The 19,675-nt window shown below is 44.4% G+C and overlaps 1 protein-coding gene and 1 pseudogene across 3 annotated transcripts; one reads left to right on the top strand and one right to left on the bottom strand.

Annotated features, from left to right (window-relative positions):
- The first annotated feature begins 1,071 nt into the window (after nucleotides 1-1,071).
- On the top strand, nucleotides 1,072-7,185 carry LOC123723683 (WASH complex subunit 1-like; annotated as a pseudogene).
- Nucleotides 7,186-7,192: 7 nt separating this feature from the next.
- LOC123728137 (ATP-dependent DNA helicase DDX11) lies at nucleotides 7,193-19,611 on the bottom strand. 3 transcript variants are annotated; one of them, XM_045698730.1, is made up of 28 exons: nucleotides 19,306-19,609; nucleotides 18,588-18,743; nucleotides 18,277-18,510; nucleotides 18,048-18,134; nucleotides 17,835-17,971; nucleotides 17,680-17,731; nucleotides 17,482-17,589; nucleotides 17,311-17,398; nucleotides 16,869-17,074; nucleotides 16,709-16,783; nucleotides 16,491-16,568; nucleotides 16,332-16,378; nucleotides 16,178-16,257; nucleotides 13,261-13,302; nucleotides 13,125-13,192; nucleotides 12,960-12,998; nucleotides 12,735-12,885; nucleotides 12,436-12,567; nucleotides 12,232-12,344; nucleotides 12,063-12,135; nucleotides 11,757-11,860; nucleotides 11,505-11,654; nucleotides 11,359-11,427; nucleotides 11,128-11,228; nucleotides 9,307-9,391; nucleotides 7,899-7,974; nucleotides 7,595-7,749; nucleotides 7,193-7,481 (listed from the first exon to the last, which is right to left on the bottom strand). In XM_045698730.1, exons 2-28 carry the CDS (start codon nucleotides 18,717-18,719, stop codon nucleotides 7,446-7,448), a joined length of 2,718 nt encoding a protein of 905 aa, XP_045554686.1. In that variant the 5' UTR covers nucleotides 18,720-18,743; nucleotides 19,306-19,609; the 3' UTR covers nucleotides 7,193-7,445. The 3 variants fall into 3 exon arrangements, with proteins under 3 accessions (XP_045554686.1, XP_045554687.1, XP_045554688.1); XM_045698731.1 differs by having other exon boundaries at nucleotides 18,588-18,758; nucleotides 19,306-19,500; XM_045698732.1 differs by lacking the exon at nucleotides 13,261-13,302 and having other exon boundaries at nucleotides 19,306-19,611.
- Nucleotides 19,612-19,675: the final 64 nt, after the last annotated feature.

Raw genomic sequence — 19,675 nt, 5'->3', positions numbered from 1 at the left:
TACCAGAAGTCCTCACAAGAATAGCAAACCAACTAAAATTCAGAGAACTGAGGTCCTCACTTATAAAAAGGATATTTTAGGCTTAGGGGTTAGGTTTAGGGTTAGGGTTCAAATTAGGGTTAAGGTTAGAATTAGGGTTATTGTTAAGGTTAGGGGATAGTGGTTAGGTTTAGGGTTGGGAGTTAGGCATATTATGGTTACATTTAGGGTTAGGGGTTAGGGTTAAGGTTAGGGTTAGGGTTAGGGTAAGAGTTAGGTTTAAGGTTAAGGTTAAGGTTTATTGTTAGGGATAGGAGAAGATAGGGGTAGGGGAAGGTAGAATTTTGAATGGGAATCCAAAAAGTCTTGACATGTATAGTAAGGCATTGTTTGTGTGTGTGCGTGCGTGCGTGCGTGTGTGTGAGAGAGAGAGAGACAAGATGACAGATGGTTTCCATGGTGCAGCAGTAGACAAGATGACAGATGGTTTCCATGGTGCAGCAGTAGACAAGATGACAGATGGTTTCCATGGTGCAGCAGTAGACAAGATGAAAGGAGCGCTTTTCTTCTGTGATATAACACACACACACACACACACACACACACACACACACACACACACACACACACACACACACACACACACACACCACGCCTATTCCCACACACATGGATAGATGGATAGATCTCACATCCCATGTAGTAGATATGGCGTATAGTCCGTCCCACCATGACTTGAACCTGTGACCTTGATTCTCTCAGTCCAATCTTAGCCATTACACCAAGAGGTTTGAACCTCTGGATGCTACATCAGTAATAGATAAAGTCAAACATCTGTGAACTGCACAGGGATTAGAATTCTCAGCAACGAGCCATGGAGTAGTTGTGCTTATTCAAATAATTTAAATTAGAGCTTTTTCCGTCCTTCATTCCTTGTCGGGATCAGTGAATGTAGAACACAAAAACAATATGGTATAAGACATCTATGATATATGTTATCTTAAATAATGTATGTGGCATGAAACATCAATAGATATTTCTCTGGCACAGCCTTCAATGTCTGTATTGTGAGTGAACTGTCCCTTTAAGGAACAGAACCTGTCACGCGGTACGACCATGCGGAAGTAGACAGTCTGACAGACAGAGTCGTTGTTGTGTTTTAGCGGAGAGTAATAAACTATTAGATAGATAACTGCGGCCTTGTTCACACTACACGCTGTCAATGGTCAGGTAAGACCAATGAAACATATATTTACTTAATTATATTGTCGATAACAAGATAGCTCAATGAGTAACGTTATTTGACTCCAGCTGTGAGTGTGCCAATCTCCCGAGCTGTCTGGGTCCACAACCCGGAGAGAGAGGGCTGTTGCCCTGGGAGATGATGACTCCAGCACAGCAGTGGCTGGGGCCGCCGAGAGCTGGATGTAAAAGGTTTACATGATCTCGCTGCACGGAAGATACACTAGCTTTATAGCTAGCTAGCTAACTGGACAGTACACAATGCTAACTTTGTTATATGGGACATCATTATAAGTATGAGTTGCTAAGGCTGTCACTGCTTGTCACTTCCCAGGTTATTTATCTGTGTATGAGGTGACAGGTCCAGGAAGGACCAGAGCTGTCACGTCAGCTAAGGTTAAATGGTAAACCCCATCACATGACAGTCAGCTGAGCCAGGGAGAAAGAATAAGAGAGAGCTCAGAAGCACCTGTAGGTGAAAAGTCAGAAAGGTTAGTTAGCTACTTACAGCAATCTGCTTTCAGAGAGAGAGAGAGAGTTCCTTTTGCAAGATCCCTTTGTCCCTCGGCACCCCCCTCCCTTTCTTTCTTTCTTTCTTTCTTTCTTTCTTTCTTTCTTTCTTTCTTTCTTTCACTCACTCACTCACTCACTCACTCACTCACTCACTCACTCACTCACTCACTCACTGTCTCTCTCCCTCTCCCTCTCTGTGTGTGTAGGATGAGTGTGAAGCAGTGTCTGGAGAGTCAGGTGTACTCTGTGCCTCTGATCCAGTCAGACCTGAGGAGGGAGGAGGCTGTTCACCAGATAGCAGATGCCCTGCTCTACCTAGAGACTATCTCTACTGACATCTTTACCAGGTACACACACACACACACACACACACACAGACACAGATAGAGGAGTGTGAGTCATCCTAAAATAGCATGTTCTACATGTGTTGCCTGTTAGCTAAGATGCTGCTGGTTTATACATGACACACATTTAACTACTTTATCAGCAGAACACACACACTCACATACTGTGACTTTCCCCTGGTGTGAGTGTAGGGTGTCTGAGAGCGTAGAGCGGAACCGCTGTCAGCTGCAGAGTGTGACAGATCGGATCAGGCTAGCCCAGGCCCGTGTCAACAAGATCAAAGGCAGCAAGAAGGCCACCAAGGTAACACACACTTCACACAGAGTTGACACATGTTCCCCTTCTAATCACTGTTCCCAATACATGCAGATCTCTGAGAGTACAATACTTGAAAGCACTATTAGATTTAGATTTATATTTGTGTGTGTGTGTGTGTGTGTGTGTGTGTGTGTGTGTGTGTGTGTGTGTGTGTGTGTGTGTGTGTGTGTGTGTGTGTGTGTGTGTGTGTGTGTGTGTGTGTGTGTGTGTGTGTTTGTGTGTGTGGTAGGTGTTCTCCAGTGCTAAGTATCCAGCTCCAGAGCGTCTCCAGGATTACTCCTCTATCTTCAGTGGAGCCACAGACCCTGCCTCCCAGACACGCCCCCGATACCGCATACAGGCCAAACTACGACCCCTTGACGACAAGGCCCTGCAGGTAAGACACATACACACAAATGTACAAAACGTTATTTGGATCTACTGTAAAACATTTCAGTACAAAGGACCTGTGTTTTTCAGAGGTCATGTAGATTGCAGGACTTTGGAAACAGACAGCACTGGCTCCTCCACACCGCTAAACTACCCATTACAGTTGGTATATGCATAAAGCAAATGCAGCGTTACACCAGTATAGGCCTAGCTGTTTAGATACATGTAATATGACCATACCTTTTTGGCTTTCATCCACGATATACAGTCTGCTGAGTCCACAGGGCTTTTACTGCTGCCTGTTATGTACATTTCTTGTGTTACTTTTTGATTCATATTTATTGTATTTTTTTTAGTTCATTTAGTCAATATTTTATTAACTCTATTTGTTGAACTGCATTGTTGGTTAAGGGCTGGTAAGTAAGCATTTCACGGTAAGGTCTACACCTGTTGTATTCAGTGCATGTGACCTGTTATGAAATGAAAAGCCCTGACTGAAACTACCCACAGGAAACTACTCCCTACCCCAGGGTTCCCCAACTGGCAGCCTGCTGGTCATTTTAATATTGAGTAGCACCCCCCTCCCCTTTTGCCCTTCGTCGGGACATGGACTCTACAAGGTGTCTAAAGTGCTCCACTGGGTTGCTGGCCCATGTTGACTCCAATGCTTCCCACAGTTGTGTCAAGTTGGCTGGATGTCCTTTGGGTGTTGGACCATTCTTGATACACACGGGAAACTGTTGAGCGTGAAAAACCCAGCAGCGTTGCAGTTCTTTGTGTGTGTGTACCTTAGCTCAGCAGTGAAATTGTACATTATTGATAGTGAACACCACTGAGTTCTCCCTCGCTGCCGGAACCAAAAACTTACAGGAACAGGAGTATTTTTTGCTGTGTCTGAGAGGGGGAGAACGATTTGTGCACTTCCCTGGCTCAGAGATGTATTATTTATGAAACCTCAAGCACTGCAGAGAGAGAGAGAGAGAGAGAGAGATGAGAGAGAGCTAGAGAGAGAGAGAGAGAGAGAGCGAGTGAATGAGTGTGAGGGAGAGCGAAATAGACAGAGGCTGATAACAAAAAGAGAAAGAGTGGGAGTTATTCATTCTGTTGAAGGTTTTGAATTTGTCTCTCTCTGTCTCTGTCTCGCCTGCAAGGCTGTCTCTATTGAAAGCTACTGGCTCTCATTTCGTACAAAAACAGAGATGGAAAGCAAATTCACGTTTATGTCTGGTGGCCATTTGTGTTTACTGAAGGAGGTTCTTACTAGACTCATCCCATCTACTATCTGTCCTCTCTTGTTCTACACCCCTCTCTCTCTCTGTCCACCTCTAGGAGAAGTTGTGTTATTACCCGGTGTGTGTGAGCATTAAGAAGCGTTCGGAGGATGAGACCGAAGAGGGGCTGGGCGGTCTGCCTCGAAACATCTCCTCTGTCAGCTCCCTGCTGCTGTTTAATACTACAGAGAACCTGTTAGTACACACACACACACACACACACACACACACACACACACACACACACACACACACACACACACACTCCTCTAACTGGTTGTATATGTGTTTAGGTATAAGAAGTATGTGTTCCTGGACCCCCTGGCTGGGGCGGTGACTAAAACACACACCACTCTGGAGACAGAGAAGGAAGAGAAACCATTTGACGCTCCCCTATCCATAACCAAGAGAGAACAGCTGGAGAGACAGGTACACACACTCACACCATACATACTGTATACACACTCCCACACTATTCTCTAAAGAACTGGAGGCCTGTGGCATTGCTGTCTTTGGACTATAATATTTTTTCAATGGACCATACTAACAAGTGAAAGTGTGACTATAACTTATTACACTTTATTTCTTCCTCCTGCTCTCATTCCCTCTCCATCTGTCCCCCTGTAGACAGCAGAGAGTTACTTCTATGTTCCAGACCTGGGTCAGGTCCCAGAGATAGACGTCCCCTCCTACCTACCAGACCTGCCAGGCATCGCTGACGCACCTGTCCTACAGCCAAGACCTGGGGCCCGGCATCGCACCCTCTGGACCCACACACACCTTCCCTGAACTACCCTCCTTCTCTGGGGAGGACATGCCTGGTACACAGACTGTCTCTGTTGTGTGGATTATACAGACGTTTCCATGGAAATCAGTCATATCATGAGGCAAATGTTTCTATTGGTAATGTTGGTTTGTTTGTTTGTTACAGATTCTCAATTCCAAGTTGCAGTCCCGCCTCCTCCCCCACCTCCTCCTCCCCCACCAGAGCCCACACATATCCCCACCCCTCCCCCTGGTCTCCCCCTCCTCCACCTCCACCTGTAAATAGTCCTGCAGACGCCAGCACAGGTAACACACACACAGTATACACACACACAATACACAAACACACTCTCCTTCTCTTGAAAAGTGTATTTACCTCCAGCTCCTGTAGTGGGCGCTCCCAGCGAGGTGGTTGAATCAAACAGCCGGGCCAGTCTACTAGAGTCCATACGCAACGCTGGAGGCGTCGGCAAGGCCAAACTACGCAACGTCAAAGAACGCAAGATGGAGAAAAAACCCAGAAGGAGCAGGAACAAGGTAAAGGAGAAGAGGTGGATGAGTGTCTTGATTTCTCCTCTTGAACCTGGTGACTCTTTGAGAACATTTTATAGTCCCAACTGAGCAATGATCGCTACAGGCCTCCAGTTGTTTAAAGGGGAAATCAGCAGTTGCTACATCCATTTTTGGACTTCTAAATGAATTATATGTACCCATTGATTCTTAAAGAGTACAACTTATCAATGCCTCATGAGCTTAGTTCAACTGTCGTATCCCATCAGAACCCAAAATACAAGGTTGTTTTACTCCAATGTTTGTAAACCAAATAAATATAAACAAACACTGTATAATCTAAAACATAGTTAAAGCTATAATTTTGATATCATGGATGGTCAGTCCTTGCATCCATAGCTGTCATTGAATTTGAGTGGTTACATTTCTCCAGCCCCATCTCTTCACTTTTTGCTGAAACAGTGGTGGGGAGAACGCTTTGTTATTGTTTTAACTGCTGATTTAACTTACAGAGCATATTTGGGGCATAGTGTGTGTGTGTGTGTGTGTGTGTGTGTGTGTGTGTGTGTGTGCAGACTCCAAACCAGTTACCTAACTAGTCATAGAGAACAGCTCAGGGCTGCATGACCTTTAGATATATAAACATTACCTTCATTAAAGCACTGATTTAACTACACTCTGTTTTTATCTGTAAGACTTTGCTGTGTGTGTGTGAGTGAGCAAGCTTGTGTGAGAGCGGGAGCGAGCATGTGTGTTAAGACCTTTGAGTGAGTCCACAGTCATTAGTTCTGGTTCAGTTGTTGCTGGACCACTCAAACATTTAACAGTGGGGTTCATCTGAGCAGGAAATAAAGACTACTAGTTGTTCACTAGCTGAACTATTTATGATGTGTGTAGCTACAATAGATGTAACTGCTCTGGTCTCTCTCCACTGTACTAAAAACACCATAGAAATGTAATATCTCTGCTTCACTGCATTGTGTTCCCTCTCCCTCTCTCTCAGTGGTAGCAGCAGCCAGTGGAGGAGACTTCATGTCAGATCTCTTCAATAAGTTGGCCATGCGAAGGAAAGGTGAGAACGCTCCTCTCCTCCCCCATTCTTCTCTCATCTCCCCTGGGTTATTGTCCCTCTGATAGTAGTGTAGTAGTATTTCTAGGTCTTGGTGATAGTGGCATTCGTGTGTTTCCCAGGTATCTCTGGTAAGGGTCCTGTAGGCGGGGACTCGGGGGAGGGCCCAGCTGGCTCTGGCAGCGCATTCGCTAGGATGTCCGATGTAATCCCGCCTCTTCCTGCCCCCCATCAGCCAACCGCTGAAGACGAGGACGACTGGGAGGCCTGACATGCCAATCAGAACCAATGGAACTCTGAGCACATCTAGCTCTAAGCCAATCAACGAACAGAATACTGAGGAAGGAAACTAATGCTTGTTGATATTTGTTTTTTTTAAACATTTATTTAACTAGGCAAGTCAGTTAAGAACAAATTCTTATTTACAATGACGGCCTACCCCGGGCCAATTATGCGCCGCCCTATGGGACTCCCAATCACAGTCGGATGTGATACAGCCTGGATTCGAGCAGCAGACCCACAAGCCACTGCAGCTGTTCATGAGTTCCGTTTTTTTGTGGCCCCCATCAAAGTTGCCCATCCCAGATGATAAACAAATGTACTGATCCTTATTGAGAGAATACTGGACAAACAACTACAGCAGATATGTCAGACCTCATCTCAGCATTGTAAAGATGTTTGTTATAAAGTATAATCAAGTAACACGTAAATATAATTACATAACTAACACCACACTAAAGCAGCACAACATTTCTATCAGAATGTTGTGAACATCATTCAATAAAAATGATTTTGCATAAAATACTGGCAGTGGAGAGTTGACTGATCTGTTGGAGAGTTGACTGATCTGTTGGAGAGTTGACTGATCTGTTGGAGAGTTGACTGATCTGTTGGAGAGGTATGTGTGTGAAACATACAAAGAGCCTTAACCATCATGCTTTAACATCCCTCCAATCGAGGAGAATCCAATCACAAGTCCTGTCTCCAGAGCGAGGATATCGGAGAGGTGAGGTAGCTCTCTTCTGACCAGCGTTACACACCAGAACACCTGCTACCCCTTCCTCTCATAGCTGCTGCTGTTTCTTCTTCTCCATAAAGAACTGAGAAAGAGGAAAGAAGAAGTTGGGTCAGAGGGCCTGTGCTCTACAGACATAGTGTGTGTGTGTATTATCCATTGCAGGTGTGTGTGTGTGTGTGTGTGTGTGTGTATTACCCGTCTCAGGCCGGCGAAGGCAGGGCCAAAACTGGTGTGTGTGTGCGTGTGTGCTCTGATCCAGTCGGGGAGTTTGGCCAGCGTTGCAGGTCGGGAGTACCGTCGGTCACACAGAACGATACAGGCATAGTCTTCACGGTGACGGATGGCTCTACCTGTGGGGAGAGGAAATTAGGTCATCCCCAGAAGATTGTTTGATTAGGGGTACAGAGTGATTGATTAGGCCAGGGGTATACGTAGCTTGAAATATAGATAGATAGTTAATCTATAGTTAACTGAGAAGGTGTAGAAATATAGAGAGTACCTATGGATTGATTGACAGCCTTCATACAGAGGTTCTCTATCAGAGCCTGGCCTGGACTTCTCCCACCAGAGTGAGGCTGAAACAGAACAGAGTGTGAGTGTGCCTAAGCTATAGACTAACAATTAATAGATGCAGGATAGACTGAGCTTTCCATTCATCTCTATGGCCCAGGTTCCGACCCGAGTTAACCGCGCATAAATGAAACATTCGCTTTTCTCTCTATGCGTATTCTGACCTTGAACTTAAGCTTGAGAATAGCATGCTATTCACCCACGATTTGTTTGAGGTGGAGCTCGAATAAATGAAAGTGTGTCTACAGAAACACTGTATTCTGACCTCGACTTAATTCTCCAATTGTTCCAGCAGTAATACGCACAAGGAAACCATGAATAAGGTCTAGCGAACCTACCGGTTCCAAGTGGAAAAGAGTTGATGTATGACCTTTAGAATGATTTGATTATATGCCCAGACTTTTCTGTTTTATTTTACAGTTTGTATCATGTTAAATATTAGCCACTATCGGGAGCCACCCACATACATGTATTTTTGCATCATTCCGTTCCGTTGACCTTTCTTTCCTCTCAGGTCTGTGTAGTTGTTCCTGAGGGTCGCTAGCATTAGTGGACCATATTAGGCAACAGTGTGCAATAATATGGGACATGTAGCCTATTTGAATCATTATGGAAGTCAGACCACACATAGCAGGTTAACCCTGGAGCACAGTTCACCACGACTGGACCATAGTCATACAGTTCCATGATTAGTAAGGATTAGAGTACATTTATAGGATTATTGTTCAACCCCTATTGTACACTTTTCCCCACTTTCCAATATTTCATGGATTGAACTTTAATATGACAACTTTCAGGATGAATCAAACCACTTTTTTTATTCACCAATATATAGTATTTTGTGTGTAAAGGCTCTCTAAACTGTTTTTATGATTCATACATACTTTCCTAACCCTAAAATGGGCCTAAATCTACAAAATGAGATTGTTCTTTTATCTACCAGTTGGTGCTGAAATGGAGACGAATATGCATGGATGGCTTTCTTTAAATTGATCCCTATATTGTGAACCTGTTCTCTCAATGTATTTTATTCAGTCTGTCGACAAAATTCTAATTAAAAGGTGCACCATATTTAAAGGGATGGCTTAAGATAAATGTACTGAAAACCCCATTGAATGAAAACTCCTTGAGAGTGGGAGGGTTTTCAGCAGTTGAATGAAATGTATTCAGAGCGCACAAGGTAGCCTGCAGAGCGCGTTACGTGACTGAATAAGGTAGGAAAGGCATTAATTGTTTAGGAAAGGCATAAATTCCTAAGTTAGAATCGGCCCCTATGAGAAGGGTGAGAATGTTAAATGAATACCAGAAAATGTGTATGCGCGTGTTTTCCGTCTCACCAGGTTCTTGTCCAGGTAAGCCATCTTCTCCTTTAACTCTGGAGACTTGATGTTTGGATATGGCATCCCTACCATCACAATACACCTACACACAAACATTTTATTAACATACACCTGGGGTCGGCATTTTAGTTTTGGGTCAAGAAAGACTGAATTCCTGGTGATTTTACAGCTAAAATTAGTTTACTTTAGGAAATCTGTTTCCAAGTATTCCCATGAATTAAAAAAAAGGACGTGCCTTCGGAAAGTGTTCAGACCCCTTGACTTTTTACACATTTTGTTACGTTACAGCCTTATTCTAAAATATATTAAATTGTTTATTTTCTCATCAATCTACACACAATACCCCATAATAACAACGCAAAAATAGGTTTAGAATAATAAAAACGATTTAAATACATTTACATAAGTATTCAGACCCTTTACTCTGTACTTTGTTGAAGCACCTTGGGCAGCGATTACAGCCTCAAGTTTTCTTGGGTATGACCCTATAAGCTTGGCACACTTGAATTTGGGGAGTTTCTCCCATTCTCTGCAGATTCTCTCAAGCTCTGTCAGGTTGGATGGGGAGTGTCACTGACAAGCTATTTTCAGGTCTCTCCAGAGATGTTCGATCGGGTTCAAGTCTGGGCAACTCAAGGACATTCAGAGACTTTTCCCTAAGTCACTCCTGCATTGTCTTGGCTGTGTGCTTAGGGTCGTTGTTCTGTAGGAAGGTGAACCTTCGGCCCCAGTCTGAGGTCCTAATCGCTCTGGAGCAGGTTTTCATCAAGGATCTCACTGTACTTTGCTCTATTCATCTTTCCCTTGATCCTGACTAGTCTCCAAGTCCCTGCCGCTGAAAAACATCCCCACAGCATGATGCTGCCACCACGCTTCAACGTAGGGTTGGTGCCAGGTTTCCTCCAGACGTGACGCTTGGCAATCAGGCCAAAGAGTTCAATCTTGGTTTTATCAGACCAGAGAATCCTGTTTCTCAAACTCCAAGCGGCCTTTTACTGAGGAGTGTCTTCTGTCTGGCCACTCTACCACAAAGGCCTGATTGGTGGAGTGCTGCAGAGATGTTTGTCCTTCTGGAAGGTTCTCCCATCTCCGCAGAGGAACTCTAGAGCTCTGTATGAGTGCCCAACGGGTTCTTGATCACCTCCCTGACCAAGGCCCTTCTCCCTCGATTGCTCAGTTTGGCCGGGCGGCCAGCTCTATGAAGAGTCTTGGTGGTTCCAAACTTCTTCCATTTAAGAATGATGGAGGCCACTGTGTTCTTGGGGAACTTCAATGCTGCAGAAATGTTTTGGTACCCTTCCACAGATCTGTGCCTCGACAAAATCTGTGCCTCGAGTCTCATAGCAAAGGGCCTGAATACTTATGTAAATAAGGTATCTGTTTTACATTTTTAATACATTTGCAAAAACAAAAATACACAAAAAAAAAAACTTTGATTTGTCATTATGGGGTATTGTGTGTAGATTGAGGGAAAACATTTATTTAATCAATTTTAGAATAAGGCTGTAACATAAAATGTGGAAAAAGTCAAGGGGTCTGAATACTTTACGAATGCACTGTATATGATCATGTAAATGTAATAAAGGTATGACATTATTGTTCTTTTCAAATACAATGTTTCTTTGGGCTTAATTTGTACACTACAAATTGACCACAACTACTACCATTATGTTCCGCTGACCATCCGCTCTGACAACAATCGGCCAGCGACTGAATCTAGTTACCTACCGCTGACATACACAGTCTTATCCAAGAAACAAACAACTGATGTTTTCACAATGAGAAAGTCTACAAATGAGAGATCTGTAACACACACACCTGCCTAGGTCGTCTGAGAAGTTGATACCCTCGCTCATCTTTCCCCCGACCACAGAGAACAGCAACGCTCCAGAGAGTGTACCCCCATCCACAGCACACCTCTGAGAGAGAGAGAGTCATTCAACAAGCTTTCCAATAAGCAATATCTTTATCTGATGTTTAAATCTCAAAAAGGTGAGATGAGGTGTTTTGTAGTCATTTCAAGTGATGCTAGTTTGTTTTGTGTCTCACCTGGATTGTGCGTGAGAACTCATTGAGCACCTTTTCTACCTGGTTGGCTTTCTTTGGCTCCTGGAAGATCTGAGAGAAACACACACTGAATATATGGACTTTCAAGAGAGAAACATATATACTTGATAGCAAGATGGTATGTGTACCTTCTTCTTGCTAGAGAGGCGTGTCAGGACTCCGCTGGCCTCCCAGTGTTCCAGAATCCTTCTGGAGTAATCGTAGGAGGGGAAGAAACACACCACGCCTCCTGGCACCACGTTACACAGGTTAGACAGCACACGGCCAGTCTCCTCCATCTACACACACAAACACATACACCTTACACTCCCCTCCGCCATTAGCATTAACATTGGCTTCTCAGAATGGCATAATGCCGTTTTAAAAGGTGTGTGTGTAACCATGCGTGGTGTGTCTCTGTTCTGGAAGGTGAACTCCAGCTCCTGACCAGACGGGCCACTGCACAGCACTATGGGTAGGATATTCTCTGGAGGAATCACATGACCTGCCAAACACACATACACACATTCAGTTTGTCCAAACCAGGAGCTTCTCAGCTAGGACCAATTAGTATCTGTGTTCAATGAGAAATGACTTTATGGTTTATTATCACTGTAACACTGACCTTTAACCTGCTCTCTTATTCTAGCTAACTACCCCCAGTCCTCCCAGATCTATCCCAGGGTGCAGTATCTTAGGGTACTCACCACAGGAGAACTCTATGATGCGCTCCGCTTCAACACCAGCAGAGAACAACAGCTCCTGCTTAAAGTCAGACACCTAGACACAGAGGCACAGAGTAGTTGTCTTGACTTTAATTTGCCCAGGTCATCACAGGGGATGAAGATAAGAATGAGTGCATGTGTGTGTTCTTACAGGCTGCATGGTTCCTCCAGCGATGATGACAGCTCTACAGTCCTTCAGCACCTGAGAAAAGTGGACCGCTGGGTTCAACAGGAGGAACTTCATACTACTCACCGCTACACTACCTGGAGAGAAAGAGAGGTAATAGCGTGTTGGGAGAAATGTTGGGAGAAACTAGTTTCTGCTCAACAGAGAAGTTGGTGTGTGTGTGTGTACCTTGAGTTTGTAGCACCATACGTCCATCAGTGTTGGTGTTGGTGAGAGCCATGAAGAAGCCCTCTACCTGCATCATAGGGGATGCTGCCAGCTCCCTGTCCTCTGCTGCTCCCTGCTGGCCTGAAGGTGACTCTACAGGAGAGAGAGAGAGAGAGGGGAACAGAGAGAGAGTGTCTCTGTTAGGCAGTCCTTGCACCTTAAACATGGTGACAGTCCGTATTTCGTACATCAGGTAGCTTGGTTCATCACAATACCGTCAACATTTTATAAGGTGACATTCCTAGTGTGTGTGTGCTTACCTATGTCAGGCTGTTGGCTGCTCTGCAGTGTCTGTAGGTAGCGGTTCAGGCCTTCAGTCCGACGGTTCTCTTTGTTGGCAGACTGTGTCTGTGTGGTTTGTGTGTGTGACGTCACACCTGTACCTGCATACTTTTCTATGAAGCCACACAGCTAGAGAGAACAAACAACATTAGAAAAACACACACACACACACACACACACACACACACACACACTACACTTACCTTTCTGCTGATCATACTCTTCTCAAAGTATCGCTGTACCTTCATAGAGAGACAAAGAGAAGGAAGCAAAGCAATTTATCACCAATAACCATCAAATCCATCAATCCCTTCACCAATTTCTATGCCAATCGCAGTAGGTTGTGGTCTAGTTGTGGTCGTGGTTACCTTGAAGAGGTTGATGTTGTCTATCTGAGCCTTGAACAGGAAGTTGTTGATGGTCAGCAGTTCGGTTGCTGGGAGACAAAGTGAGGGGAAGGTCACTATAGTGTGTGTTTTGTGTGTTTTGTGTGTGTGTTCTTACCTGGCTGAGTAATCTGGCTGTGTGGATTCTGCCCCACCTTACCTAAAGACAATATAGATATAACATGGTTTTGTATCTAATATGTTTTAAACTCCACTTAGCCTAACAGAAGGCGTTCAGAGTACTGATAGAGCTATTACCATATACAGTGCATTTGGAAAGTGTTCAGACCCCTTCCCCTTTTCCACATTTTGTTACGTTACAGCCTTATTCTAAAATGGATTAAACAAAGATATCCTCATCAATCTACACACAATACCCTATAATGACAAAGCGAAAACAGGTTTTTAGAAATGTTTGCAAATGTATTAAAAATAAAAAACAAAAATACCTTATTTACATACAGTACCAGTCAAACGTTTGGACACACCTACTCATTCCATGGTTTTTATTTTTTTACTATTTTCTACATTGTAAAATAACAGTGAAGACATCAAAGCTATGAAAAAACACATATGGAATCCTGGAGTAACCAAAAAAAAGTGTTAAACAAATCAAAATATATTTTATATTTGGGATTCTTTAAAGTAGCCACTCTTTGCACACTCTTGGCATTCTCTCAACCAGCTTCCTGACACATCTCAACATCAACTGTTCAGAGGAGACTTAGTGAATCAGGCCTTCATGGGCGAATTGCTGCAACAACAAAAAACACTACTAAAAGAAACCAATAAGAAGAAGAGACTTGCTTGGGCTAAGAAACACGAGCAATGGACATTAGACCGGTGGAAATCTGTCCTTTGGTCTGATTAGTCCAAATTAGAGATTTTTGGTTGCAATTGCCATGTCTTTGTGAGACGCAGAGTAGGTGAACGGATGATCTCTGCATGTGTGGTTCCAACCGTGAGGCATGGAGGAGGAGGTGTGATGATGCTGGTGACACTGTCTGATTTATTTAGAATGCAAGGCACACTTAACCAGCATGGCTACCACAGCGTTCTGCAGCGATACGCCATCCCATCTGGTTTGCGCTATCATTTGTTTTTCAACAGGACAATGACCCAACACACCTCCAGGCTGTGTTAGGGCTATTTGACCAAGAAGGAGAGTAATGGAGTGCTGCATCAGATGACCTGGCCTCCACATTCACTCAACCTCAACCCAATTGAGATGGTTTGGGATGAGTTGGACCGCAGAGTGAAGGAAAAGCAGCCAACAAGTGCTCAGCATATGTAGGAACTCCTTCAAGACTGTTGGAAAAGCATTCCAGGTGGAGCTGGTTGAGATAATGCCAAGAGTGTGCAAAGCTGTCATCAAGGCAAAGGGTGGCTACTTTGAAGAATCTCAAATATATTTTGATTTGTTTAACACTTTTTTGGTTACTACATGATTCCATGTGTTATTTCATAGTTTTGATGTCTTCACTATGATTTTACAATGTAGAAAATAGTAAAAATAAAGAAAAACCCTTTAATGAGTAGGTGTGTCCAAACGTTTGACTGGTACTGTATGTATTCAGACCCTTTGCTATGAGACTCGAAATTGAGCTCAGGTACATCCTGTTTCCATTGGTCATCCTTGAGATGTATCTACAACTTCATTTGAGTCCACTTGTGGTAAATTCAATTGATGGGACATGATTTGGAAAGGCATACACCTGTCAATATAAAGGTCACACAGCTGACAGTGCATCTTAGAGCAAAAACCAATCCATGAGGTCAAAGGAATTGTCCGTAGAGCTCAGAGAAAGGATTGTGTCGAGGCACAGATCTGGAGAAGGAATACCAAAACATTTCTGCAGAATTGATGGTCCCCAAGAACACAGTGGCCTACATCATTCTTAAATGGATAAGTTTTGAACCACCAAGACTCGTCCTAGAGCTGGCCGCCCGGCCAAACTGAGCTATCGGGGGAGAAGGGCCATGGTCAGGGAGGTGACTAAGAACCCGAAGCTCACTCTGACAGAGCTCCAGAGTTCCTCTGTGGAGATGGGAGAACGTTCCAGAAGGACAACCATCTCTGCAGCACTCCACCAATCAGGTCTTTATGGTAGAGTGGCCAAATGGAAGCCACTCCTCAGTAAAAGGCTAATGACAGCCCGCTTGGTGTTTGCCAAAAGGCACCTAAAAACTCTCAGACCATGGGAAACAAGATTCTCTGATCTGATGAAACCAAGATTGAACTCTTTGGCCTGAATGCCAAGCGTCACGTCTGGAGGAAACCTGGCACCATCTCTACGGTGAAGCATGGTGGTGGCAGCATCATGCTGTGCTGATGTTTTTCAGCAGCAGGGAGTGGGAGACTAGTCAGGATCAAGGGAAAGATGAACGGAGCAAAGTACAGTGAGATCCTTGATGAAAACCTGCTCCAGAGCGATTAGGACCTCAGACTGGGGCAAAGGTTCACCTTCCAACAGGACAACGACCCTAAGCACACAGCCAAGACAACGCAGGAGTGGCTTTGGGACAAGTCTCTGAATGTCCTTGGGTGGCCCAGGCAGAGCCCAGACTTGAACCCGATCGGACATCTCTGGAGAGACCTGAAAATAGCTGTGCAGTGACGCTCCCCATCCAACCTGAAAGAGCTTGAGAGGATCTGCAGAGAAGAATGGGAGAAACTCCACAAATACAGGTGTGCCAAGCTTATAGCGTCATACCCAAGAAGACTTGAAGCTGTAATCGTTGCCAAAGGTGCATCAACAAAGTACTGAGTAAAGGGTCTGAATACTTATGTAAATGTGATACTTCAGTTGTTTTTTTATTTTTATAAATTTGCAAACACCTGTTTTTGCTTTGTCATTATGGTGTATTGTGTGTAGATTGATGAGGGGGAAAGAATCTATGTAATCAATTTTAGAATAAGGCTGTAACGTAACAAAATGCGGAAAAAGTGAAGGGGTCTGAATACTTTCCGAATGCACTGTATATAGGTATCTTGTTCTGGCTCTTTTTCACAGGGCACACGTACACACACTTACCTCCCAGCACACGCACCAGCCCCTCCACCACAAAAAGGATCTGTTTAATGTACATCAGGTTCTTGGCCTTCAGTCGACTCCTGTTACACACACACAATCAGACACCGTGTGTGTGTGTGTGTGTGTGTGTGTGTGTGTGTGTGTGTGTTTTTACCTGTAGCGTTCAGAGTACTGTGCAAGCTGGGAGTGTGCACGGCATAGCTGGACACAGTATAAAATTTCATTAAACAATATAGACAGCAACAAATGTTATTCTACCACAGACACATTGACAAACTACAGTTATTGTGTGTGTGTGTGTGTGTGTGTGTACCTGTGCTCCAGTTAGTTCTGAGCTGTGTATACAGGAGAGAACATCACTGAGGTTGTGAGCCTCATCTATAATCAGCACCTAAACCAATCAAATCAAACAGGTTAAACAGCTCAATACATTGTACAATAGGTAGAGATAGCACAAGGGCGAAATACACGGTGGACTATTGAAAGCTAAAATATTCATTTTCAAAGGTGTGTGTTTTAAGCATGGTTAACCTGTCCTTTGAGCTGCACCCCCGATGCTCTCCTCGTCCCCTCATGAAGTACTGTCTGATAGGGCAGCACCACCAGCTATACACACACATATGTCAAAGACCAGGGTCTCACAACGTAATACCATAATCATTTGAGGGAAAAGGTGTGTGATGGTGTGTACCTGTGCGGGGGGTATAGCGAGGCGTGTAGCGTAGTAGGGACAGGAGCGTGTTTCTCTGGCCAGGCTGAGCAGCTGTTCTATGTCTCGTACCGCCCCCAACACTGCATCCCTCAGTGTCTGCAGCCCCTGAGCCCCTACGTACGGACACACCGCCTTAGACACACCCCTCTTCCTCTTACCACCCTCCACTTCCTTCGGACGCTGGTCTGAAAGAGAGCGAAAGAGAATACAGGAGAGAAAGAGAGGACATTTTTGAGAAAAGAGAGCAATGCGACAGGCCTACAGTTCTTTAAAATAAATGTATATGACTTTCCTTAACTGTAGTTGATTCACCAAGACAGTTTTTGAATATGAATTCCCTTACTGAGATACCGAAAAACCATATTTTGTTGAGTCAGCATTGCGATAAGGCCCCATTCATTCTGGGAGCATATGTTCTCACCGTGTTTGTTCTTCTGCATTTCCATACAGCGGTCGTTGATACGCTGGACGCTTCCCAGCCGACGCACCTCCTCATTTACACACATATTCTACACGGACACAGCTCATTAATACACAGGATCTACAGGAATGGAAAGAATGTGTAAAGACCGGTGTGTGTGTGTATGTGTACCTGTCGGGACCCCAGTGGGACCAGGCTGATGTCCGGGCTGAAGGGACTCTTCTGTACCTCATGGATAAACTGAGCCAGCTGGGAGTGTGTACGGCTGCAGTAGTAGATCTGATGAAACACGCGTGCACACACACTAAGTGGTGTTGACCGAGGACAAAATTCTACATAAGAGAAATAACCTAAAAATCCCAAATATACCTTGGTGACGTGCTCCTCCACCAAGTCATCTTCATCATCACCACCACAGAACCTGTCGAGTTGAGACAGGGGTGTCATTATGTTGTCAAATTGAAACACTATACTATTTCATTAAGCTATACTCAATTGTGGCCTAGTAATTGGGTTGTCCTTACTTGTTCTTGGTCTTTGATTCGTCATCGCTCTCATACTCAGCCACAATAAGCTCCTCCTCAGGGTTGTTTAGCTCCTCCTCCTCCTGGGGGTCCTTACTGAGCTGCAGCAGCTTCACTGCCTCATCATCCTCACAGCTCTACATATACACACAACATTTAAGCTGTTACTGTATACAGGTATACTCTACTAGGTATCAGAATGTTATGCTCTACCTTTCTCTTCAGGGCGGATTTCAGCTGAGAGTTGTTTCTGATCATTTCCAGGTGTTCCTCCCTCTTCTTCCTCCGCAGCTCTTCATCCTGACACACACACACACACACAAGATACAGAAACACAGAGTGATGCTAACATTCTGTAAACACATGTCACACCAAACTACCTCAAAGACACCCCCCCCAACCTCCACACACCACATACACACACATATATATACTCCACTACCTTCAGTTTAGACACAAAGTCCCGTTCTGCCTTCTTCTGCACAAAGTCAGTGATCCAGTCAGGCTCAGCAGAGGAGGATGACGGGGTGGAGGATGATGTGGTAGAGAGGGATGAGGAGATGGAGAGAGATGTACCTCCATCCCCCTGCAGCAGTCTGTCTGCCTCCTGTCTCCTCTTCTCCTCATGGTCCCTCAGCCAGCTCAGAGCTCCACAGATCAGACTCAGAGACTTGCCCTGGAACAACAATATATTAATACACAGACTGAGGCAGATAGACACACACATTATTACACAGATATGAACACACACACCGTTCCAGTAGGGCTCTCAAAGATGCCGACTTTGCCGTGCTCCAGTGCCCCATACAGGGCCTGCATGAACTGCTCCTGGATGGGGTATGGCTGGTAGGGGAAGGGGAAGTGGGGGGCACCAGCCTCTTCCATCACTGCTAATAATGCTCTTGCTGCCTGTGGGTTAGAACACTGACAAACTCAGTTGTAATTACCTGTACTATATAAACTCTAGAACGTGAAATGCATATTTAGAGCTAGCTAGGTACTTTTTTCGTAGCAGAACTGTTGTAAGCTGAGCATTATCATATCAAGGAGTTGAGAATTCTCAGTTAAACTAACGTTACCGGACTTTCTCAATGCCATACATGGTAACTGATGTGACACTACATTGGGAGTACCCTGTTACCTATGGGTTTTAGATCAATGGTTTTTAGATCATTGTCTAACATCCTCCATCCTCCTCTGCTGAGCCTGACTGGATCACTGACTTTGTGCAGAAGGCAGAACGGGACTTTGTGTCTAAACTGAAGGTAGTGGAGTCTAACAGACATTTTACATTGTAACGTTATGTCTGGGACTGTCAGCCTTGGCAAATAATGATTATGCTATAGCTACATTGTATGGAGTATGCATTAGCTAGCTACTTCCTAGTCTGGTCAGTTGTCGATTATGTTGGTTAGAAACGATCGTGACACTTAACCGTTGAATAGTTAAAACAAGAAATACAAATACTCACCGGTTTTAGTTCAATGACTAGTTGGAGGCTGGCTGGAGCTAGCAAAAATGTTTTGACAGAGTTCGTGCATCTTCTACAAGCGCGCCAAGCGTTTCAGAAACTGACCAATGACAAGCCGGTGAAATGAAACGTCAAGAGGGGCGTGCCCGGGCGGCGAGGCGAGAGAGCACTGAACTGAGTGTCAGGGCTTTTATTTTAAAGAATTTCACCATATGAAAGGGACGTAAAAAAACAATGCTCTTTCTCCCCCCACAAAAAACGTTGTTATTTTAAAAAATATATTCCTCAATGTGTTTACTACTCAAGAAAGAAATGTGTGAGATAATGTACAGTATTTGTTTAGATGGCGATGAGTCACTTCACGACCGTC

Source organism: Salmo salar, chromosome ssa17 (assembly GCF_905237065.1).
Source record: "Salmo salar chromosome ssa17, Ssal_v3.1, whole genome shotgun sequence".
NCBI classification, from domain to species: Eukaryota; Metazoa; Chordata; class Actinopteri; order Salmoniformes; family Salmonidae; genus Salmo; species Salmo salar.
Note: the sequence above shows the minus strand (reverse complement) of the source record. Positions and strands in the feature narration are given on the sequence as shown.

Excerpts from the sequence above, each read along its gene's own strand:
- LOC123728137 (XM_045698730.1), bottom strand. The coding sequence starts at position 18,719 with ATGGAAGAGGCTGGTGCCCCCCACTTCCCCTTCCCCTACCAGCCATAC. Across the intron at positions 17,590-17,679 it reads TGGAGGAGCACGTCACCAAG|ATCTACTACTGCAGCCGTAC; the intron begins GTATATTTGGGA and ends GTGTTTCATCAG. Across the intron at positions 12,886-12,959 it reads AGAGTATGATCAGCAGAAAG|CTGTGTGGCTTCATAGAAAA; the intron begins GTAAGTGTAGTG and ends TGTTCTCTCTAG.